Raw genomic sequence first — 25,767 nt, forward strand, 5'->3', positions numbered from 1 at the left:
TAAAAGTATTATTCATTATTATTATGTTCATTTACTTATTCTTGTTGCATGAAACGGTTAAAAGAAACAATATATTAGAGATAGGAAGGAAACATTAAGTGAATATTGAAGAAATGAAACAGGAAAAAAAACAGAGGAAGTACAAATCTTCTAGTTCAAATTTTGGGTGTTTTACATTTTTTTTTCAGAACCTCTGCAAGATTTTAAGATTATCAGGCCATATGGCATTTAATGTCAAAAAAGTATTGTATCACAAAAAGCTGCCATTTTTTGTGGCATGTCCATGTGTCATGGACATTGTACCCCCAGAAACTTAGGCAAACTATTATTAGGGAAATTCCTTTTCTCCCTTAGGACCTCATGACTCCCAACCCAAAACACCTGACCTTGGAGATTACCCTCCTTTGATTGCCCCATCGAATAGAGATGGACAAAGAGACACACCTCATCATTCATCCTTCAAATCACAAGAACTACCCCCATGCCCTTAGGTTAACCTCCTCCCCCCAACCACTTGCTCCAGAGCAGGGGTCCCCAAACTAGGGCCCCCTGAGGCCATTTATCTGGCCCCCCCACACTTCCAGAAGGGGCACCTCTTTCATTGGTGGTCAATGAGAGGAGCACAGGAGTGCTCCTAGAGTATTGTATGTGGCGGCGCTCACATACAGTACTACTTCCAGTGACATAATCCTTTGCTTGGTGCCTTGTTCTGAGAGAACAAAGGATTATGTGGCTTAACAATGGAAGATGTCAGCATGATGGTAATGGGCCTGTACAAGGTGTGACAAGCCCTATCACAGCCAGTGCTGCAGCCAACGCTATGCCAGACAGCAATATACAGATTTGTTCATAGTTGTTTTTTTTTTTAATAATCTGGCCCTCCAACGGTCTGAGGGACAGTGAACTGTCCCCCTGTGTAAAAAGTTTGGGGATTTCTGCTCCAGAGTCATGTCCCCACTGCTGAAGAAGAATATAAAAACCCCAGAATGGAGGCATTCTGAGAGCAACCTCCCAGGTTGTTCCACTCATGCTGTCTTGCTGGCTGAAAATTCAACATTACTAATAAATCTCTCTCTTTACTTTTAAGCTAAGTTTCAGAGCCTTGCATGTATTCTTGTGAAAGGTAAACTTCTCAAACCCCAGGGGTACACCCCTACACCCCACAACACATGCAGGTTAGAAAGCTGGAATCCAAACAGTTCTCTAAAGATGTTTGTTTGGATCCACTAATAAAAATGAAATATGGAACTGCTAGAAATCCCAAATAAGTTGACAGCTGAAAGTGGAAAAGGTCCAGAGCATTGTCATTTATATATATGCCATATGAAAACTCATTAAATGCAAAAGCAAGTGTCTTAAATCTCTGGAGTTTCTTCAGCAAGTTTATCTAACAAGAAACCCAGAAGCTATCTGAAAGATATGATTAATGAGGAACCAGAACATTTTTGAATCATTTTAGTTGAAAATATGTGATTAAGTTTTGCTATAGAATTCCTCTAAGTCCATGCTCAAAAGTTGAAATCAAACTAAGCCCATCTTATTTGTGGATAATATGATGAAAACTTTAGGACTTTAAATTCAAAGTCGCTCTCCCATGGTAGTGACTATTTCCATTTTCCTAAAAGAAAAAGCAGTATCCTGACCAAAAAAAAAAAATTCCCAATGTGATTCATTTGCTACTTTGGCTTATTAATTACCTTTCCACATAGATGTTCTTTCCTGTCCCAAGGGAGTAGAGGCTGCACAGAATGTGGTAGCATGAAATCTGCACATCACTCACTGAAACAAAGAACAGCTGTCACTAGTTTGCATCAATCTTGGTGTCACCACCTGTACATCAAATGAGGTCCTGAATAGATAATTTTTGTTTTATAGTGGGGAACTCAATTAAAAGCAAAAGCTGTTTAATCACTGATTTTTACAAATACTTTTCATTTTTCACACATAGGTTTCTAAGGTCAAAAGTGAAGGAACTGAGATAGAAAAAAGTCTGATTTGAGATTTTGGCCAGTTCAGTTCAGGCCCAGGAATCCTTCATGGAGCCATGATGCTATATAGGTTCTTATATGCAGAAGCATTGTGGTACACTGAGAAAAGTTACATCTAAGCTGAAGTCTTTATTTTTTGGTAAAACTTCCCTTTAGAATGAGATGCCAGATTGAAATGTGCTTTTTGAGATTCTAATCAACAGGGGGTACCACAACAATGGAGCCTAAAAAGTTAGTTTATTAATCCTCACAGAATAGCCCTATTAACCTTAGCCTTCCCTATCTGTTTTGGATTTAGGCATTAATACTTCCTCATGGTCAACTGCACTTGTAAACCTAAATTTGTTATTCTTAAAGGTAAGCCAAATCTATTATTCAAATACTCTTCTCATAATCATAGTATTTCTACTGCGAGAAATCTGTTTTCTAATCATTTTTTAAGAAATTGTATTTTTTAAAGGCATAAATAAATCTAAAAAATACATACACCATGTCTTCGAAATGAATGCTTGCCTCTAACACCATCAACATAATTTCAACAAGGTTGATACCAAAAATATAAAGTTCATTTGTTCTGGCTATATAATTAACTTATCTGAATTTTTTTCTACAAACAAATAATTTTAATTGTTCAGGGGTCAAGCAGACCCTAGGTATATGCAACTAGCCAGTTAAAATAGAGACATAATTTTGTTAGTAAAACTTTTTTAAATGGTTGCAAAATAATATCTACAGAGGGCAACCCATGAAAAATAAAATAACACCTATTGCTGGCTAACATATTTGGACACTTTACTGCAATTTTTCTGATTCCTGGTTTCAAAATGTTCTTCAGAGATATAAACAAGCAATTATAGTTTTGAACATTTGGCAAAAGTTTTGTATTAATTTTTGGAGACTTTATAACTCCTTTGCCCATAAAATAACTTTTGAAATGAAATGATAACTCCAAGCAAGGGAAAGTTTATGTAAACAGTGACTAAAAATTTGGACCAGAAAAAAGAAGAAAGTTATGGAATATAAATTAAATATTTTCTGCCTCCTATATATTTTTCCCTTTTGGCAAGGTGTTGTATCCCCCAAACCCAGGCAAACTGTAAGCAGGGAAATTCCTTTGCTTCCTTCTGTCCTTGTGACCCAATAACATCTGATAACTTCTATGAGACCCTGAGATTATTATTATCCTTGGGCGGTCCTTTAGATTTGAGATGGACATAGAGATGCACCTCCAGGCTGCACCTCCATACCATCAGGCTGTATCTCAGACATCCATCTGTCCCCTAAACCATGATGGTCACCCCCTATGTCTCCAGGCAGGCTGGGTCAGATGATCAAACCCCCCCCCCCCCTCAAATGCCCAAGTGTTTACCACTCTAGAGTCACTATGACATAGCATAACATCTATAATGTTGTAAAGAGTATAAAATCCCCAGAATTGATGACATTTGGGGGACAGCTTTTCCATCCATGCTGTCTTCCCAAGGAGAAGCACCCCATCTTGCTGTTCCACCTTGCTATCCTCCTGGTCATATTCAACATTACTTTCTAAATTAATACATTTCTCTTTTTATTTTTAAGCTAAATTTTGGATTTTTTCATTCTTGCAAAAGGTACTCTTCCCAAACTCCAGGGGTTCACCTCTAGCACCCCATAACACTTTAAGTAGCTTTTTATTTTTTAGAGACAGGAATAAAAAAAGTATAGAAATAAAAACATGGAGGAATCAAAATGCTTCTCAATCAAACTTCAGAGTTTAGGGTGAATGAAAGGAATGCTTGCTGCCTGTGGCCATGTGCAATTTTACAACCCTGCTAAATCCTTGCAAATCAATGGCAAATTAAAAAAAAAAGTAACTTACAGAGTAAATCCACTCCAAACTGATGCTGAGCAACATGCTCATAGATGGAAGTCAATATGGGTAGGAGAGCCACTGTGGTGTAATTGATATTTTGAGAGACACCTTTAATCTGCGTTCGGGAATGGGTGAACTTTCCAAGCTTTAGGTTTTCTGAAGTCTTCTCCAAATCTTCTGCAGCATTTTCAAAGAATGCACGCAATCCAGCCTTTACAAGCTCTGATCCTGATTTCATTACTGTTCTGTAAATATAAAATGATCAAAATTAGAATCATTATATGAATTTTTATTCAGTTGTATTTTAATAACTGATATTTCAAATGGTATGTTGGAATGTGTTTTAGATAGATATTTGACTACTATGTATTCCCCAGGATATAGTATATTGGATTTGGTGAGAATAACTAACTCCTACAGTAAGAACTGTACCTTCATATTAAATAATTCAACTCAATTTATATTTATTAACTGCTTGCCTAGTTATAGTGCAATGTCTACTTGACAGGAATATATGTTAGAATTACCCTAAATGAACAGGTTGAGAAAGAAATTGGTCTTGATTATGTATTTACTAGCTTAAGAGGAAGTTATATTTATTTGCGTGCCTCTACATGCGAGGGCTTATGAAAAGACCTCCCTGAAGTTCATCATGAAATCACTTAATTGTCATAATAGGAGGTCTTCTGCCTGAATAGAAAAAAAAAATGAATCAGAAACTGTACTGAGGAGAATCTATTCCAGTGAGTTTTTAATGGAAAAAACTGGGAAAGTAACGATTATTTCAAGCAACCTTTGGAATCGGATTTTGACGAGGCTTGCAGATTTTTGTGTATTGAATTGGTAGGAAAAAAAAAACCATGAATAGATTTTTTAAACAGGCAGTCTGGCTATATGGAGAAAAAAATGGCATAAAAATTTCAGAAATGGTTCGAGGCCATCACAACTAGTTAAGGAATTGGGAAGCCTTTTCATTCAACAATTTGACACCTGCTCTGTCATTTCTCTTTCTCAAACTTCCCCAGGTAGGTAGTGGCATGTCTTTTGCTCCACAGGTAATAAATGTAATGAATGAAGGGAGGAAGATAGAGAAGCAGTCTTTAATAAGCTGTAAAAAAATAGGGCAAATTTACCTTGTGTCAAGTGTCTGAGCTAGGATGTGTAGACAGCTCACCATTGTAGTGGAGTCGCTTCCTAGAATAAAAATGTAAAGGGTCTTCTGTGACTTTACAGATTGCTCTGCCTTTCTTAAAAATGCAATCTATTGTCATCAACGTTCACACATTGTAAATATGTTGTAATTGAACACCAATATTACAATGCTATGTTTCTGTTTTAAAATTATGCATTTATTCTATTACTGACTCAGCTTCCATTCCCATGATTAGTGTTAGAAGCAAATCTTAAAACATTCATTAATGTAGAAAACAGGAGTTGTTAAAGGGATGAGAAGATCATTTATCATGCTTTAGACCTATGGTAAATATGTGTGACACCTCAGTCCAGAGCCTTAGATATATTTAACAAAGTACCAAGTAGAGAAAAAATGCAAATTTAGGATAATTATGGGGACAAGGTCAGGGATAGATAGCTTGATCAATACTTCACTGAACTTACCAAAGAGGGAAATCCTATGTCTAACAAGAGCAGCAAGTTTGCAGAATAGGCTAAAGCAGAAAAGAACGCAAAAGAGTAGGAAAGGCAAAGAGATTAAACGATTGTTCAGAATTCAACATTCAACAATGGGGAGAGAACAGAGTGAAGGGAAGGTGTGCTGCAGTTCCCTCCAAGGATACCCTGCACCACACACGGAAGGACATTCTCTTTCTACCTTATAATGGAATTATAAAGACTACTTAAAGGATAATTCCATCCTTGCTGTAATACTACATCTGGCCTATGTGGGGATTTGTTTTGCTCAGCTATATGTGTTCTTAAGGTTTTTTTTTTCTTGCTTTCTCAGTAGAGTAGGAGGGGGTGGGAAGAAGAGGACCTAAACTAAAATGAAAATAACACCTTGATGACAATTGCTGTATCTTGCAGCATTTCAAGTCACATCTTGCTACAATGCATTTTCTGTAACACATTCAAATGTAGTTATATTATGGTCCATGAATAAATTAAAAGAATTTAAGAAGTAGATGACAAATCACTGCATTTTTTTCACATGGTTAATGTGTAATTGGCAGACAGTGGGGGAGTATATTAGAAATATAAGGTAGTGATGAGGACAAGCCATTTCTCGTTTCTGAACCAATTTTCTCTTCTGTAAATTGGAACTAAAATGTCTATGCTACCTGTGTCATAAATTAATGAAGAAGACACATTTTAAATGATAGAGTGCTATGTTAGGGGGCTTCATGGTAGTATGGAAAGAGTGTTGGACTTGGTGTTAGGAAGATCTGGATTGGATTCCCACCTTTGAAACAGTAGTATGATCCTGGGCAAGTCACTTATCCTCTCTAAGCCTCAGTTTGCTTATCTGTAAAATGGGGATAATAATAGTATCTACCTTACAAGGGTTGTTGTAAGGATCGAAAAAATTTATATATAGATTTATACATACATATATACATTATGTATTATTTTGCAAAAAAATTATAAAGGTAATTCATATATGGAAAATTATTACTCAAACATGGGGAATTTTTATGCTATAGAGCAGATATAAAAAAATTACTTCCTGGTCTTGTGAAGTTCATTAGATTACTGGCTAACTGCATTTGTTTATTATTTCTGTTTTCTCTGTACATTCATTTTGCCTCTACTTGCTGAAACTGTACTCATCCTTCAAAGCCCTGATCATATGCTAGCTCTTACACGAACCTCTGATTCTCTAGTTGGAGATTAACTTCCCATTCTCATAAAGGTTATAATAATAACACTGAAAATTGCTCACATGTATATGGTACTTTTTGATATACAAAAGAGTATTTTATGACCATTATTTCATTTGATCCTCAAAACAATATCATGAGGTATTTAAAGCAAATATTATTATCCCTTTTACAGATGAGGAAACTGAGGCTCCAACAGATTAAATTACATGCCTAAAGTCATATAGTAGTAGCAGCCAACCAGGGACTTAAAACCAAATCTTACAACTCCATATTAATTTATATTCCTACTATAATGACTATGCTTCAACTTTATTAGCATTTTATTTATACTTCTTTTACATATTTAATATATTATGTTTTATTTAATAGTTATTTGCACATGTGGCCTATCTCTCTGGTTAGACTATGAGCTCATTGAGGCCAGAGACTTTGCCTTATTTAGTTTTGTATCTCTCTTAAAATTCATGCAAAACAAAGGTTTATTGAATGAAGATGTGTGAATAGTAAGGGTAGGTGGCAACCTGCAATTTTTAATTCTAGAAAACTTGATATTTGTTCCCTGGTCCTATTTATTATCTCTGAGCATTTAATGGAATATTCTCTTCAGAATATCTCATCATGTCATTTTCCAGGCATGAAAATAAGTAACATCTATAAGCCTAAATGTAATAAGAACAAACTAAAAGAAATTAGGCATTGTGTCAATTAGAAAACAAATATTCCCTGCCTCTTTTCCCTTTTTATTTGGCTTTTGAAGGAAGCTGAGTCTGAAGAGATGCTTTGATGGTTAAGTCAATGGTTTTGGTTTGGGGTTGGGCTGTAGAGCTGTGGTTCTTCCACAAACCAATAGTGTCATTTTAGGCAACTTTATTTCAGTAAATTCAATAAATTCAATAAATATAGAAATGATGATACTTGCCTAACCTAGCTTATAGTTTTTATTTCATTGGTCTAAGAGCTGTTATTTCCTGGGTGAAGAGAACTCTACAATGAAGAAACCTTGCCTAATGGTGCAAATCAGCAACTCTTCTCTGACTTACAGTTTTAGAGGGTTGGGTAGGGTACTGAGAGGCTAAATGACTTGCTTAGTCAGTATATGTCAGAAATAGGATTTGAATTCAGGTTTTCCTGGTACTGAGAGGTCAGGTCTCTATTCACTACTCCAGGATGCCTTTGAGAATACAGGCAATGGGAGTTTGAACTGCATAAAAGATAAGTTTCACAAATATAATAAAGAGTATTTAAAGATAATTATTAAAAATAATGTTTTGGGGCCATAAGTAGATGGCTGAGTTGGCTGGCTCTACTACTATCATGGCATGCTTAAGATTTTAAGAAATCTATATGAAGAGGCAAGGTCTGAATCTAGAACTCTGAAGTCTTTTCCTATTTACATGGAAAATTATTTATATAAGATTGTTGCCCTAAACCCTGAGTTTCAAGGCTACAGGGTCCCTCCACTTTGCTTACTCATGACTAATTTTATCATTCTTGAAGTTTTGAGGATGACAATTCCAAAGGATCCCTAGATGCTTTGCTAACTTGAAAAACAACCTGAAGAATAAGAACTAAGAGAAAAGTTTGGGAACTACCAGCCTAAATAGAACAAGAGTAGAAAGAAACATGAGGATGAGTATAGGGGCTTGGTACAAGATAACCTTATTCAACATGTGCATTTAGATATTCCATTTGGGTAATTAGCAAGTGTGGTTTAATGGGAAAAGTTCTAGAGTTAGAATCAGGAGAAAGCAGGATTTAAATCTACCTTTGATACTAACCATGGGACAATGCGCAAAGTCATTCTACTTCCTCCAACCTTAACTTCCTCACATGTTTAATGAGGATAATACCTGCAGTAATTACCCCACAAGGTCTTTGGGATGCTTAAAGGAGATGATGTATATACCAAAGGCTTGTCATACCTTGATGTGCTATATTGTCAGCTTTTGTTTTCAGTATACTGACAACTCAATAATTTTTTAGAAAAAAATTTGTCAAGAAAATTTATATATGCATATCTATATGTGCTATGTTATATGTAGTGTATTGTCTTTCTCCCTATATGTATATGTTTATATATATATATATATATATATATGCAAACACACACACATACACCAATTTCCAGTAAAGTCCTTTTCTGATGTCTCATTGTAATGTAGAGGTGAATCTGTGTTCTCAAAGACTAAGCTCGCAGAGCACAGGAAGCTGGAGTGGGATGGTGTGGTGGGGCAGGGAAGCCAGAAGGGCTTTGAGCAGAGGTCTAATGATATACTCTTCATCTTTTTTTCTATGTCTTGTCCAGCTAGGTTTGGAGAAGTTCATTACCAGGAGGCTGACAATTATCTGATTAATAATTATGACCATAGCAACTAATGAATTACAGCAAAAGTCCAACCTGGGCTCTCGGCTTCAAGGTTCTCATCAATCTAGTTCATTTCACTTAGTTACCAAAGTAATTTTCCTTAAGCACAGATCTGACCACATGACAACCCAACTAAACCAATGCTAGTCACCCCATTACCTCAAGGATAAAATATAACCTCTGTTTATAGTCCTTCATGTCCTGCACTCAGCCTTTCTTGGGAGTGTCATTGGCTATTACTTGCCCCCCAGCACTCTGCCTTCCAATCAAACTGGCATTACTTGTACATTCTACCCCATCTCTGGTTTCTGAGCCTTTTCTTTGGCCATATCCTAAGCTTGGAATGTATTCTCTCCTAACTCTTCTTCACAGAATGTTTTTCTTAAGCTAAGATGTGGCTTAGGCATTATCTTCTATATGAAACCTTTCCTGATCACCTCAAATGCTACTGCCCTTTCCTCTAAACTACTTTGCTATTTAGAGGCTTTGATTATATTTATTTTTATATAAATATATATATTTTAACTGTATATATTTTGACATGCATTTGCTTTCATTAGAATGCAAGATGACTTCAAATAGGGATTGTTTCATGTTTCATTGTTTATAATTCCCAATATCTAGGATAGCATCTGACAGATGTTTAATATATACTTGTTGATTGATTGATGGAAGATGGTCTATGAAGACATGGAGAGTTTTCAGTGGGTGTGAGGGAGTACTTGCATGGATGAAATCATGTAGTACATAATTAAATAATAGAATCTAAATGAAATTTCAATAATTCAATAATTCAATTTATCTGAATAAATATTCTATTTCCTTGAATTAAAAAAGAAGGAATTAAAATGAGATATCTTAGAAATAAGAAAAGTCTATAAATGTACACAATTGCCCTATGTTAGAATTATGTAGCTATCTCACTTTTCAATTTCTATTTTGTCCCTCACACTTCCAATATTTAATGAAATAAATTTAGGCTATCTAAAAGTGTTTAGCAAGTTTTTTTGAGTATATGCAGATTTTAAGATTTTCTTGCTTCATATGAGGCTATTTCTCTCCTGCTAATTACTGAACTTAGATGATTATTTTTGAAAATCTTTTTCCCCCTACATGATTAGTGGTGCTCAGTGGCAATGTGGTCTAGGTACTTACTATATGATCAGTCAGCATTCCTAAATACTTTGGGTAGACTGATGCACTATCATATTAGATGCTTTGAGCTCAAAAGCCTAGGCAATTTACTTTCTACAACACCATGCAAATGTAGAAAAATATAAAAATATGGTTGAATTTGTCTACTATTAGACTTGTACCATCATATTTCTTTGTTAGCCATCCATCAGCTGTGCACACTGAACCCTATTTTTGGAAAACAGCTTTGAAAAAATTTTCCCTATTAGAGATTTAAATCATTTTAGATCTTCCTGAATCATGGATTAGACATCTTGATTTGGCCATGGGGAAAAAAGAGTGAGTCTGACTCCAAGGAGTATAGGGAATGATTTATCTTCACTTTTTAAGATATCATAAGAATGTGGTTAAATAGTAATGTAGTTGCTGATTGAAATAGATTCTTCCTCAAAACTAGATTCCCTTTTCCAACTTTGAAAATTTTCACTCCTGCTACAGGTTACAAAATAATCTCAGACCTTTGCTAAATGGTACTTGAGGAAGAATGATGGGTTCAATCCCTCCTGCTTTCTTACAAAAGTATTTATTTTTAATGACCAATATAATACATTAACATATACCTTTTTCCAAAAAGAAGACCAGAATGAAGAAGACCCAAAGGGTAGTTAGCAACAAACTATCAAATGAAGAATCTATTGTTAAAGTCTCTAAAGGATTTATTCTTTAATTTTTAAGAAACTATGTCTTATTTTGAATAAAGCATATTTTGAACTTTCCTTTGTGCACTGACTCACCTGGCCACCATTTCTTTCTCTTTATTAGAGGCATATCCACTGCTACTTAGTGGCTTTAGTGGGGATGAAAGAAAGTAGAGGCAGTGATTGGTGAAGTACTGGTCAACCAAGGGAAGGAGAACCTGGAAAATTAGATATAGATTAGTGAGGGCCCAACATTTTTATTTTTTTTAAAGTAGTTTGTTCTTCAATTTGATTGAATGGGGTGCTCCAAGAGTACTAATAATTTTGTAGATATCATTATTTAATAATTTATCTGACAATTCTTAATGTCCAGGATACCCCCAATACCATTAGATGATCAATAATTTGTGGTACTGTAGAAAGACCTAAAACTGATTTACAACTAGAGGCTGTGTTTTGAAATCAACCTACTTTTGCCTATGACCTTAGGAAGGTCACAACCCCTTGAGGTCTGTTTTTTCATCTGTAAAATGAGGAAGTTGGACCAGATGATTTTTGGTCTGATCTAGTGATATCCATTAAGCCCAGTTAGGAATAGAGGAAAAATTATTAAGTTTATGAATTCAGAGTATCACTTACTTTGGCAAAGAATTTAATCTCTTGGTCATGGGGAGACTTTTCTGTTTTCCCACTGCTAACAATGGCTTCTACAAAGACACAATTGACAAAAATGTTAGGCAGAATAAGAAATAAGTGCTGAATTATAGAAAAGCTCATTTATTTAAAAGTCTTTTCTGAAATTATTCAAATTCTACAAAGTATTTTATTCTGTAAATATATTTGTCAATCACAGATATATGTAGAGAAAATGTTTATATTAAAAACATCTGGAAGTAAGTACAATAAGAATGAGCAGTCTGATATAGCATGGTAAACAGAAAAGATAACAGAATTAGCACTGTGATCTTAGTACTCTTAAGTGTGCCACTGCTGTCATCTTCCTTTGACAAGCACGAAAATAAGCACAGAAATATTCAGTTATCCATATTTGGTCATATAGAAACAAATATAAGAGTTAGACTTAGAACAAATAGTAACAAATGAGTCAGAACCTAGTAGATGAATCAATATTTGATGTGCTCTGCAAGTAGGGGAAAAACAAAGGTAAACAAGATTTTTCCTATAACATTGTCAAATGTCAAAATAACCCTGTAAAATGGTACTACAAAATGACCATTAGTTTTTAAAATAATATTTTACTTTTTCCCCTTAATTACATGAAAAAACAATTTTTAATCTTATTAAAAATTTTTTGAGCCATAATCTCTCCCCCTCTGTACCTTTCCTTCCATTCTCCCTCCCTGAGGTGACAAGGTGATCTGATATTGATTTCACATATGCAATAGTGTGAAATATCTTTCTATATTAATCAAAATGACCATTATTTAAGAACAAAAAAGAAATAGCAGCAACTTTGTCAATGTTTCAGGATGAAACCTACCTAAATGGGCGATAAACTCTTGAGCAGAGTCAACATATTTTAGAATCTTCTTCAAAAATTTATAGGCAAACCTCTTTTCCATTGAGGAAGTATCCAATTCCATATCCTTCAGATCCCTAGTTGGGAAATGCAGCAAAATCATCAGAAGTGACAGAGATGTTATGACACAAGTAAAAATATCAATCCTGTTTTTGTCAAATTATTTCCTTAAATGAAGATGATTTTTTTACAGTATTGCAAAATATTGACTCATCACTTCAATCAATAAATCAGTCAATCAACAAGCACCTATTACATACCAGTCATTGGGCTAGACACTAGAGATACAAGTTAAAAATCAAACAGTACCTACTTTCAAAGAGCTTACATTCTATTAAGGAAGCAGGTAATATAGAAATAGTACACACTGATATGTATGTATACATGTACATACATAAATATATGTATTACACATACATAGACACAGATATATATGGATGTCTATATATGTATACAGACATACACATGTATACACACACATATATACACATATTAATATCAGGCAAGATGATGAAAGGTCTCATATAAGATATGGCATTTGAGCTGAGATTTGAAGGAAACCAGGGATCCTATAGGGCAGTTTTGAAGAGGGAATGCATTATAGACAGAGATGATAGCCTGTGCAAACATATGGAGAGTCTTGTAAAGATAGGCTGGAGCCAAACTGTTAAATGTGAAGAAGTAGAAGAAACCATAGACATCATCTGTCTTCATCAACAAGAAAAAGAAACAAAACCATTACATTTAATTGTTTTAATTTATAGAAAACTATGTGCCTACCCTTAATCCATTCATTTAAAAAATGGATTTTTACCTGTATCCTTTTCTTTTAAAATAGTTAAATTTCTCACTATTTTCTACATTATTTCACCCTCCTTCCAAAGAGCTACTCCTTAATTACAAAGAACTAAAAAGAAAAAGAGGGATAAGACAGCAAATTCAATCAATAAATTGAAAAAATCTGATATTCTATGCAATGTTATTACACTTGATCTCTCCTGGTTCTGTTTACATCATTTGAATTTAGTTTGTCTAGCTCTTTTTTATGTTTCTTTATAATATTCCATTCCATTCATGTTTCACAATCTGTTAACTGTTTCCCCATAAGTTATTATCTCCTTTTTCCATTTATTTGTTAAAACAAGAAGTATAGCTATAAATACTTTTGTGTATATGCAAACTATTTTAGTGATTTCCTTGGGGCATACACGTAGTAGTGAGATCATTGGAGCAATGGTTATGGTCATTTTAGCCAATTTATTTGTAAAATTACGAATTGTTTTCCAGAATGATTAGATAATCTATTCTGAGGAGAGCAAAAGAAATACCACCATAAATGTAACTTATATTTCTAATATTTTCTATCATGCCATTGTCATAAAATGTCAAATTATTACAGCTTAATTTTAAGTTCATTTACTTATGAGGATTTGGATTAAAATGGCTTGCCCATGTGAATAATTCACCATTTTGCTATGAGATTTATGTAGAAAAAACAAAGGAGAGTTATTCACATATCTGCTGACCCCATGACAATTTACATAATCTAGTATAAAATGTAAAGTCCTTGAAAAAAGAGATTACCTCCTTTTTTTCATAGTGCCCCAATGCCTGGAACAGAATAGATGCTTAATAAACATTTGCTTGATTGTTGAAGTGAATTGCCAGAAATATAGGCAAATGCAAATTCTCCCCATAATAAATGATCTAGACTAGAACTGGAGATGTTCTCAAAATCAGAGGTCTATGGATTCTTCTGAAGAAAAAAAGTCCTAATAATTCTCTTTTTGGTTACTGCTTATGTTTTCTGAAAAGTCTTTTATACTATATTCTTATCCTAGTGTTACCAGGGTGGGTTATGGATTACTAGAATCTTGTGTCTTTCCATATTCTATCACATTTTTCCTTATATCTTCTATTTTGGCTCTATTCTTCTATATCATTACACTTAATTAACGTTAAATAATAATTATCCCTTTCTTCCTCTTAGTCTTTATTTCTTATTGTTGCTTTTCCTCTATAATGATGATGAGATAATTTTTTCTTTATGCGTCACCAAACTGTTTAATAACAACATAGCCTGTTGTGTTTAAGTATTCTTATTTGTTAAAAGGGAGGGTTCTTTTGACAAGGAGAGGGAAGAGGAGTAAATGGGTGGTGATAATGATACTAAAAAAAACAAACTAAAAATCATAGCATGTATTCATTCTAATACAAAGAATAGTCTTTACAATGGGATTCTGAATTCTTCTGCAGTCTGATTTCTTGACAAAAAAGTAGCAAATGTGTTTTGTTATTTTATTTACAAGACAGAATGACAATATTTTTCTGGATTTTAAAATAAATATGAATTCTAGGACTCAGTCTCTTTGAAGAGGACACACAGTTAAATCTAAAGCAAGGGGAAAATACTACAAGAAATTTAAAGCACAGAGCATCTTATATAGAAAAGAAATTTTTCTTTCAGGGGAGTAGATATATAAACACTGGAACAAGATCAGGTTATTGATAAATTTAAGAATGAGGGAACATGACTTGTATGCTATACTCCAAAGAATTATACTCTACTTTTAAATCCCAAATAGTCAACAATAATGCCTGGTATTTATATGGCACTTTAAGATTTACAAATACTTTATATACATTATTTTACTTTATCCTCACAAGTTTAGAGGAAACATATTAATGATGCCATCCCCATTTTACATATGAGAAAACTGAGGATCAGACATTTTAAATGATTTCCCTACTGTCACACAGCAAAAATGTTCAGAAGCAGGATTTGAACTCAGATTTTTCTATTCCAAGGCCACCACACTTTTCTAGTGAATCACTGCTTCTCAAGAAGCATATGCATACAGAAAATTAAAAGCTGGGAAAATGATATGAAAAATATAGATGTAAGGATAGCTGTAACCTAAGATAAATATCATGAAAAAATGTTGAGAGTTTAAGAATGCTAAATTTTTCATATTCATTTTTATATGTAAAGTGGTTTCTTAGCTGAAAACCTGAAACTAGCATTTCAGGCATTACTGAATGCTTTCTCAAAATCCTGGTGGGAAGGAAACAGGCCAAGATAGAGATAGAGAACAGGGATGCATGAATGGGAATTATTCCTTATAACTTTAGCATATTAATTCTTCTCCCACAAATCTAGGCATAAGAATTATATTTAATTAATACTAGTTATACAGAGATTAAAAACAGCTTCAGCTGGTGAGAAAAAAATGAGAATGGAAACATATTTTCTAGAGACAGTTAACTACTTTTTCTTTCTAATCCTTACTTTCCATCTTAGAATCAATGCTGTGTATTGGTTTTAAGGTAGAAGAGTGGTAAGGGCTAGGCAATGGGGGTTAAGTGACTTGCCCAGGGTCCCACAGCTAAAGAACTGTCTGAAACCATATTTGAACCCAAGACCTCCTGTCTCTAGCCCTGATTCTCAATCCACTGAGTTAACCAGCTGTCTCCTCAGCCAAATACTTTGAAACAACAGTTTACTACAAATAGCAGAAAGACCCCTACAGAGAGGAATCTCTAGATAAGTCAATTATTTACAATAAGGTGGACAATATTTTCTTCAGGTTTAGAAAGTAAGTCTTTTACAAAAGGCTCCAAAAAAAGGTGATATCCCAATTCTCATGACTTCTGAGATCTTTTTTTAGATATCACAGCATCTTTTACTTTACTTATATTTTCAGGAAGCATCTGACAATATCTTTCAAATTATGGAAATGACAGAAGTAGGTTAGATGGAATGCTCCAGAGATCTACACTTATCCCTGTGTTATTTCATCAGTGACTGTATAAAGGCATACAAGGCATGCTTATTAAATTTGTAAATGGCACAAAACTGGGAAGGAAAGCTAACACACTGAATGACAGTCAGAATCCAAAAATGATTCTGAGAAGCCACAATATTAGGCTTAACCTGAAAGAGATGAAATCTGACATGGATGTTAAGTTTAATGATAGGTTAAAAATATCAGCTTCATAAGAAAAAGAGATAGTAGACATGATATAGATAGATTGTAGTTTTTCTGAAAGAGAGAGAGGGGTTTGAGGTATACTCTTAGTAAGAAAATGTAGTAATCTAATGATATGGCAGCCAAAAAATTATAATACAATTGTAGGTTACATTAAGAAAGGCACAGAGTACAAAATCAAGAGAGAAAGTACTATCCCTCTACCTGGCCTTGGTCAGAACAATCTGGAATAATGTACTCAGTTCTTGGCAGCATGTTTAGGAAAGACACTGACAAACTGTAGAGTATTCAGGATGGTGAAGGGCTTTGAGATTATAGGATCATAGATTTAGAGCTGGGAAAGATAAGGCAGGCTATCTAATCACCTCATTTTTCATAACTGACCCAAGCCTATGCAGATGTGGCTAGCAAACCTGGGATGGGACTCCACTGACTAAATCCAATAAATCCAACAGGGCAGCTTGGTGAAGTGAATAAAGCACTGGACTTGGAGTCAAGAAAACCAAGGTTTGAATACTGCCTTTGACTTTAATTAGCTTTGTGACACTGAGTTTATCATTTAATTTCTCTTAGCTTCAGCTTCCTAATTTGTAAAATAGGGATAATAATAGCATCAATCTACTCAAGCAATGATGTGAGGATTAGATGAGCCAAGTGCTTTGCAATGTAGGCTGAAGAAATAGAGATGCTTAGTTTGCAGAAGATAAGATGTGGTGGAGGGATGGGTGGGGGACCCAATATGGGGTCTTGAAGGAATTCTATTCACCTAGAAGATGGGTCAGACCAAGGTTGGTCACAGGAATGGAAGTGGTAACAATGGGGAAGTTGCAATGACATGATTAGGAAGGGTATAAGGGACCCTCCCCCACATCCCATGACTTCCTAGTCATTAGAGCTATCTAAAAGTGTAACTGTGAATAGTTTGGAAGATGGAACTCTCCTTACTGAAGGTGTCTTCAAGCAAAGACTGAATGAGTATTTTTTAAGCACTCTGGAATGGAGATTCTTGTTCAGATATCAGTTGGATTAGGTGATTTCTGAAGCCCCTTCTACTTCTGAGATTGTTTGATTTTTCCTCCTGGGTTCCATTTTCTACCTCAAGTTACTCAATTTAATATTAACTCCTTTTTTCAAAATAAATATTTTTCAATTCCAAAATACTTGACTATTTGATTTCTCATAAATATTAGCCAGAGATTAGGACAGTGACAAACCAAGGTAACTGAAGACAGGAGATAGACAGAGGGAACATTTTGGGGAAATTACTTACCTAGATACAACAATACCATTAACTTGGAGGAATTTAAATAGCTCCTGGGATTTTTCTCGGTCCCTGAACTTCTCCTTGGCTGTCAAGGTGTCATATGGTACTAAGAGTGGGTGACTACCTCCACCTATGACAAATTAAGAGATCTATAATGCATTTTGCTTCTTCCCTTTCATTTCCTGTAAGTAACACATCTGATGCCCAATGTTATTTCCTCTTAATACTCTATAAACTGCCTTACCTTTGCTTTCCAGTTCCATCTTTTTCTTTTTGGCCCAGATATTGTGATAATTCTCAGCTACAACCTCCACCATTCCCTGCCAAGAGAAAAACATTGAGAATGTGAATAGGTTGGTGCAGAAAGAAAAATGAGCCTATCAGGGAGAGGCTATTTTTGGATGGCTTACGAAAGAAGTGTTAATGAAAGCTTTTGGCTCATTGCTGGGTGTTTCCTATCATTATTTATTCTAAGCTTCTTTACCTCATTAGTTATACAGTCTCACAAAAATATCTAATTCTTTCTGTTTTTCAACTTAGTCTGTTAGAGTGATATATGAAAAATAAACATTTCAGCATGAAGCTACGAATCGATAGTATGCCATTTTGCAACAGAATTTTAGAATCTCAGGGCTGAGAAAATTCCTGAAGCGGTCAGTCTTTTTTTTCTATTCCTGTTGATGTGGTAAACAGACTGGGAATGAGAAATTCAGTTACTTATATTTTCTGGTTTGCTGTTTTTTTAGGTTATGAGTATAGGAGGAACATAAATTTACACTGATATAGTCATTAGGAAAATAGACCATGGATCTCCAGTCATCAAAGTAAGGAAACAAATGGAACATATATTGGTGAGAAATTGGCATACATAAAACTTTGCTAATAAAATTCATTCACATAAATGTCATATGATTATTTAAAGGAATGTGCCTTTTGAATGTCTTGCAAATATCTAAAAACTGGTGACTAAACTGAAATGGAGTACCACTGGTCTTGTTGCCAGAGCCTGCAAATGTCAAGGGAGTGAAAAGCAGAGGCTGGAAAGGAAATAGGATAAAGAAATAGGAGTTATTAGAGATATTCTAGAAGTTGTTTCATTCTCTCCCTCTGCGTTTTATACTCCTCTATGCTGATATGAAATGTCAGAGACATTTGTAAGGAGCCATGGTGAATACCTAATTGGTATAAAAGACAATTGATTTTGCAAAATGGAAGTAAGGTGCATATAGTGGAAAAGAAAGCTCAATTTGGACTCATGGGATAGAGTATTCACAACTATCTGTATGACCTTGGGTGAATCATTGTAAACTTTAGCTTCCTCATTTGTAAAACGGATGAGGGGAGAATTAGATGATCTCAGAAATCTCTTTCAAGCTCTAAAGCAATGCTTCAATGAGCCTAAAGAGGCGGGTTTTGGTTGTATTTGTTACTGAAGCCAATAGTATGTGAATGAATGAAGTTCACTTACATAGACAATTGAAGAACTTCTATAGTCAAATAATGGAGCTTCATGGATTAATTGCTAGTTGTTTTTGTTGATCACTTCAGCACTATACTTTTCTGTTCATTACTTTCTACCATGCTGTATCAGGCTGGACTGAATCCACAGCCCATCTTGTAATGAATTGTCGCATAGTATTAAAGATATCAAGAGAAATTTTAAGCCCTGAACTATATGAAAACACTTTTCCTATGTCTTTACACAATGAGATATATTCCTAACTCTCTAGATCTTTTAGGCTAGCAATTTCCAAAGCATGTTCTGGTTGGCCGTGGTCATTGAGATTTTTTTTTTCAGGAGGTCTGTGAGGTTAAACTATTTTCATAACAATACTAAGATATTATTTGCCTATTAAAGTACTCCTCCTTTTTCCAACTATACATCTATGTGATCCTAGGTTTGTTTCATATACTTCAACCAAAATAGCATTTCACAACAGACTGAATCCAGAACCAGATATGAGAATATAGCTGTCTTCTATTAAACCAGGCATAAAAATGATTTGCTTTTATATATAAAACAATACCACTTTTCTCACTAATTTTTTGATTTGGAAAATAGAATTTTCTTTTAACCATGTTAATCTTATACAATGTAATGGATTTATTATTATTTTAAAATGAATAAATATTTTAAGCATTTAGCAGTTTTAATTTCCAATATATTAATATCAATAAAATACAAAGCCTTGAAAGACTGTTCATTTGTGACATCAATTTTTTTTTCTTCAACCTTCAAGGGTAGGAAACCTTCATAATTATCTTGCAGTGTATGTAACAGACCAATAAAATGGGTATCAAGAAGTCTGGTTAGTAGTCCTAACTCAACCATTGACTAGTTCCATAATAGAAGACAAATCATTTTATCTTTCTGGGCTTCAGTTTTATTACTTGTAAAATAAGGGAGCTGAGCTGGATGATTTTAAAGGTTTTTCTTGTGCTAATAATCTGTACTTAGGATGTAATCTTAATACTAAGAAACATCATCAAAGGTAAATTAAACTGATTTAAAGAATATGTATAGTGAAAACATTAGCACTAACCTGGACTTCTCTAGAAAGCACAACATTTGAGAGGTCAAGTGGAGCTGGATTGTAGCTGTTGCCCTAGAAAAAGTAAGTAAATTTACTTGATCTGACATCATTTCCTTCATTTTTATTGATATTCCCAGCTTCTACTATTTGTAGCTAGTATAGTACCAAGTTTTCTCTCTTTCTTATTTTGTATAACTGGGGAAAATGAAGAGTAGTTGACCCAAGGGAGGTACAAAGAGTGAGTGAGTCTGGTAGCAAATGAACCAAATGAGGGAAAAGAAGATGGTGAGGATGACCAAGGAATATTTGTTGTTTTCATTTGGAATCCAGACATGAGCATTTTATAAAGAATGGCCCTGGATGGTCTGAGGAATTGGGAAATCCAGTGTTTGGGCTATAGAATCATGAGGAGTTGTAGGATGAATAAAGAAAGAGGAGGAAGAGTGAGAAGAGGCAAAGGCAGAGGGAGAGGTTATCTATACTCCTTTTAAGAGGTGTAGAGGAGGTGGTACTAATAGGACTTGTGGGGCAGGGTGAGGCTTTAATTTACCAAGGGAATTCTCAGGACTACTAGTGACTTTGCAGATTTACAGGTACTTTAAGACTGATAATTGTTAATTTAAAATTTTTTATTTTGTTTACACATTTAAAAATAAAACTTCATTTTGGAATATTATGAACTAATATTCTGAACATTACCCATAAGCAAGGAATCTGCCTTGGACTATTAAGGATTGTGATGCATACTGTATAAGTGGAAATCTTGAATCCCATGACTACATTCTCCAGAATTCCTTTTGTATTTCCCAGTGTCCTTTTCCCTTTGTTTACATGTGTCTTTATGTTATGGTTTATAACTTTCTGGGACTCCTCCCTCTTCCTCTTCTTTATTGAGACCATGGCTTGAGTTAGTTAGCATCCTTTTAACTACAATTTTTATTTGAATAAATCTTATAAATATAATAGTTGAGCTATTGTATATTAATTTTAACTCCCACAATTTGGCAACCATGAAGGACAGAATTCTCAAAAATTTTTAGAGAATAGAAAAATTTTGCAACCTCACTTTCTCCTGCAACCCAGCCTGCAGCCCTCCTTTTGCCGCAACCAGAACTGCCATGAGAGCCTGCCATTCCAAGTCACTTTTTTTCCACAGAGGGTGATGTATAAAAAAACCTTCCACCCCCAATCCCTTTTCCCCCCACCCTACACGAGTTTCCAAGCTTTCTTAGCCATTTTTCAGCCGAGGAGAAGAAAAAACATGCTATTCAGCTCCACCCCCTTCTGTTATTCAAGTAGATTAAAAAAAAAAAAAGCTGACTTTGGGCTCCTATTGAAGGCTGCAACTGAAGGTTTTTTTCACAGGGAAGGCACATAGACAGAACTCAGTGAATTTGGAGTCAGAGTTTTTGGGTTTTTAAAAGCCAGTCCTTCATATGCAAATATGCTATTGTTCTCCCTCTAAGTTTTGCCCTTTTTATTTACCCAATAAATAAAATCTATTTGCCATTTTTAAAAAAAATAATGCTATTAGGAAGCATGTTTGAAACTCTAAAACAACAGTTTGAATTAGAAGAGGTGTCAAGCTCACACTGGCTCTGTTTAATTATTTTATTGGCAGTTTTTATTTTCATTGGAGATTTCTCACTTTATTTACTTCTTCTTACGAATATACAGCAATAAGCTAGGCTGCTTGAATTCCAGACCAAACTGGAATATTTTGATAAAGTTTTGAAAATCCTAAATATTTTCCACATGCAGAATGGAAATTCTGCCCAGTGTGTGCATGAGGAACTGTATAATAGAAAAATCTGTTACCCTAAAGGGGAACTATATTTCCTGAGAGTCCATCGGCTTCCTGTCATTATGTACTTCCTGTAGACAGGGAATAAATATCCAAGGGTTAGTCCTGTTCCTCCTCTCTTTTGGCATCATGCATCAATCAGCAGTGATGGTGGTAAGGTGAGGATTTTGAAATGGTTAATCAGCCAGGGGGACATGGTTTTTATTGTGTATCCTCTTTATTTCTTGATTTCTAATGACCATTTAATAAACCTCCTAAAATATAATATTTTTACTATTTGAGATTTAATTTTAAATTTTACAGTTGGTGACCAGAAGGGATGGGAAAAAAAACTCCCAATTTTTTTTCAAGATAGCCTAGATAATCTTTTTTAAGCCACATTTCTCCTGCCAAGGCTTTTCACCCACCCCACCGACCCACCCTCTCAAACTGCAAGAGAAGTTGAACTTTCCATCTACTTGAGTCCATGTTCTTCAGTTGCTCCCTGCTGATTCTGGCATTGCTGAGACTGATTCCTCCAGTCCCCAACCCCAATTGCTCATCTGGCCTGGCTCCAGTCCCAGCCTCTGGCTCCCAGAAATCCTCCTCCTGATCTTTGGCTCTGTTCCTAAAATTGGCCTCCAATTGGACCCCGACCCCTACCACTGTTGCTGATTGCTGCCACCAAGAAGCTAGGAGTCAGGGCAGATGGCAAAAAACTGAAATGTTCTTTCCTTAGGCAAAAATTAGCCTACACATGGCAGGGGACCTGGGGAGTAATGTATAATTATTATTATTTTATACCCTTTGCCAAAGGACTGCCCCCTAATTGTTTTTTTTTGTTGTTGTTGTTGTCAATGTAGCAATCTTTGATTTTGTTCTCTTTTCCTTTTATCTACAAATGATTGTAATTTGTAAGTTAGTTATGCTTTAAATGATGCCTTTGGAGAGAATGGTCCCCCAATAGGATCACGGGGTGGGGGGAATGTATAAGTGGAAATCTTTAACCATAGGACTATGTTCCCCAGAACTCCTTTTGTATTTCCCAGCATCTTTTCCCCTTTGCTTACTTGCATCTTTATGTTATGGTTTATAACTTTCTTTTTTTTTAAAACCCTTACCTTCTGTCTTGGAGTCTATACTGTGTATTGGCTCCAAAGCAGAAGAGTGGTAAGGGCTAAGCAATGGGGGTCAAGTGACTTGCCCAGGGTCACACAGCTTGGAAGTGTCCGAGGACAGATTTGAACCTAGTACCTCCCATCTCTAGGCCTGGCTCTCAATCCACTTAGCTACCCAGATGCCCCTGATCTATAACTTTCTGGGACTCCTCCCTCTTCTTCTTTATTGAGACTGTGGCTTGAGTTAGTGTCCTTTTAACTCTAGTTTTGATTTTAATAAATCTTATAAATATAATACTTGAGTTATTTTATATTAATTTTAACCCTCACAATATGTGATCCCAGGTTTCCTGATAAGCAAAGAGCATAAAGACCTTTCTCAAATTCTACCTGGGCCTGTTGTGTCACTAGATAGTTACTAACATAAAGATTGCATAATAAGGATTTTTGTTTACTTATGTGACAATCAGACTCATTCACTCAGGGCTAATTTTAAGGAAAATCTCATCCAATAAAACTTCATGGACTCCATTTCCCCATAGGTTTAATGAGTCTGGCTTTAAGTAGTCCTGTCTTACTTGGCTGGTTTGCGAAATGCTGCGAAGCTTCTCATTTTCCCGCTGTTGTATGATGGCTTCACTTTCTCTGGTTCTCTCTACTGTCCAACCCACTGCTAGCATGGTTTTCAGAGACTCTCTGGCAGGCCAGCGATAAATTTCCTTTTCCTAGAAAAAAATTCAGGTAAAACTCACTTGTAAAATATAGCTACTTTGGCAAACCTTTCAATCCCATAGTGATGTATATGGTATGGTATGTATTAATTGAAATTAAATTATTTTATTTAAATATTAAATATTATTCATTTAAATAATGGCATGAATTATTAGTGGATGAGATAGCAATCTTGGAGGCTAAAGCAAATCCCCTAAATAAAAGACTTTAAAATTCAAAATCTCAACCAGATCTGTTACCCTTCATTTAAATACATCATGTCATTCAAATGTATTTAGAGTTTTGTGAGGAAGGAGAGGGGAATGAAAAAGGGCACATAAGAAAATAATACATGGGGGACAACTTGGTAGCACAGTGGATAGAGTACCAGGCCTGGATTCAAGAGGACCCTAGGTTCAAATCTTGCCTCAGACACTTCCTAGCTTTGTGAAACTAGACTATATACATTCTATGAATGGATCAAGGTAGCTTACTGAGAAAATAGCCCAGATTCATAAAGGAATTAGGTAACACAATATCTACATAATTTTCATATAAATATTTTTGAGAACATCCTTTTTCATACTAGTGAAAACTTTTCTTGTTTTCCCCTTCCTTGCCCTCTGTGTCTTCAGAAATCATTTTTACTTGAGAAGGATTGAGCAGCTTCCTGATTTCCCTTAAGGTTTATCTCCTTACCCTTTGTAACAGCCCCTCCCATGCTTATTAGAATAATTTGTATTTTTTTTGCAAAAGTTTTTATAAAAGCAAAAATACTCTTCTCTGTAAGCTAGGAATTATATCTTGCACATATGTAGGACAGAGCAAGCAAAGTTGATTATAAGAAATATTAAGAATTTATTTTGTGACCAAAAAAATCTCCAAATTTTGGGTGAATCCTTTGTAGGCCCTCTTATGGCTGCCTGATGAAACTTCTCTACAATGGAAAAACATGTATAGAGACATCTTTCTCTTAGTAATTCCATGGATTCTTACCTTTTCAGTTAATGTTTTAAAAGGCCTTATTAATGGATGTGTCTTCACATTTTCATCCAGAGAGATACCATATTTCCATCCATTCTGACTCTGTCAGAGAAAAGGTTTTTTTTTAGTTTGAATAGCATTTCTTAGGTATTAGACACTCCAATTGATGGTTATACAAATGAGTTAGTTAAAAAGAAAAGTTTATGCAAAATGTCTACAAATCTCCTGAATATTCTTTTCTCAATGCTTAAACCTTCAGACTACCTTTTGAATTATAAATTCTGTTTCCTTTCATTCCTGTTATAATTGGTTATCTTCTTTAGATACATACTAGCATTCAAGGTCCATTTAAACCAGAAACAAAGGGCCTATACAATGCTTCCCAAAAGTTTGAAAGATATACTAAGATTTGAGCAGTTTCTCAGTGGCCATATGCCATGATGGATTGGCTACTTCAGCAAAACTGGAGTAATCTAAGTTTAAGATAATTCCAGCCTTTTTCTTAAAATATATTGCCACATGGCAGGATGCTTAATTTAAATTTTCTTACTGATTATTAGTTAATTTCTTGACCTAGAAAATGCTGAAGATAGACATGTTACTGATGACTTTGTTCACCCAGCACATCAACATGTAAAGTGGCATTCTAAGCTTTAAGAACTGGTTTTTCAATCCTTAATATGTTCCAGCACACTACCTGCCTCCAAAGTCTAAACATTTGTTAGACACTTCAGGGGTAGCTACCTACTAACCAGTGTGAGGATGATTTGTATGGTCAATGATAGCTTTAGGGTCTAATTAGATGGTAACTCCACTAAAGAACAATCCACCATTCATACTCAAGAAAGGAGCACAAGAAGGATCAAAGGAAAGATAAGGTAATGTTAATCAGGATAAAGTATAGCAGGCAATTCTAGTGTCTTTAAATTTCTATGATAATTTTGAAAGCTTGGTAGGAATCTTGGAA

General features: G+C 34.9%; 1 protein-coding gene across 3 annotated transcripts in view; it reads right to left on the bottom strand.

The window, feature by feature from the left end:
* RYR3 (ryanodine receptor 3) overlaps positions 1-25,767 on the bottom strand; it is a 793,997-nt gene that overhangs the window by 129,154 nt on the left and 639,076 nt on the right. For all 3 annotated transcript variants that reach the window (XM_056810219.1, XM_056810218.1, XM_056810220.1), the window contains 12 exons: positions 24,813-24,902; positions 23,684-23,830; positions 20,214-20,276; positions 17,915-17,990; positions 17,677-17,800; positions 12,379-12,494; positions 11,517-11,584; positions 10,974-11,095; positions 5,458-5,507; positions 4,974-5,034; positions 3,847-4,085; positions 1,698-1,779 (listed from right to left, as the gene is read on the bottom strand). In XM_056810219.1, coding sequence (XP_056666197.1) covers positions 1,698-1,779; positions 3,847-4,085; positions 4,974-5,034; positions 5,458-5,507; positions 10,974-11,095; positions 11,517-11,584; positions 12,379-12,494; positions 17,677-17,800; positions 17,915-17,990; positions 20,214-20,276; positions 23,684-23,830; positions 24,813-24,902 — 1,238 coding nt within the window. The remainder of the gene's footprint in view (positions 1-1,697; positions 1,780-3,846; positions 4,086-4,973; positions 5,035-5,457; positions 5,508-10,973; positions 11,096-11,516; positions 11,585-12,378; positions 12,495-17,676; positions 17,801-17,914; positions 17,991-20,213; positions 20,277-23,683; positions 23,831-24,812; positions 24,903-25,767) is intronic.

Source organism: Monodelphis domestica, chromosome 1, assembly GCF_027887165.1.
Source record: "Monodelphis domestica isolate mMonDom1 chromosome 1, mMonDom1.pri, whole genome shotgun sequence".
Classification (NCBI taxonomy): domain Eukaryota; kingdom Metazoa; phylum Chordata; class Mammalia; order Didelphimorphia; family Didelphidae; genus Monodelphis; species Monodelphis domestica.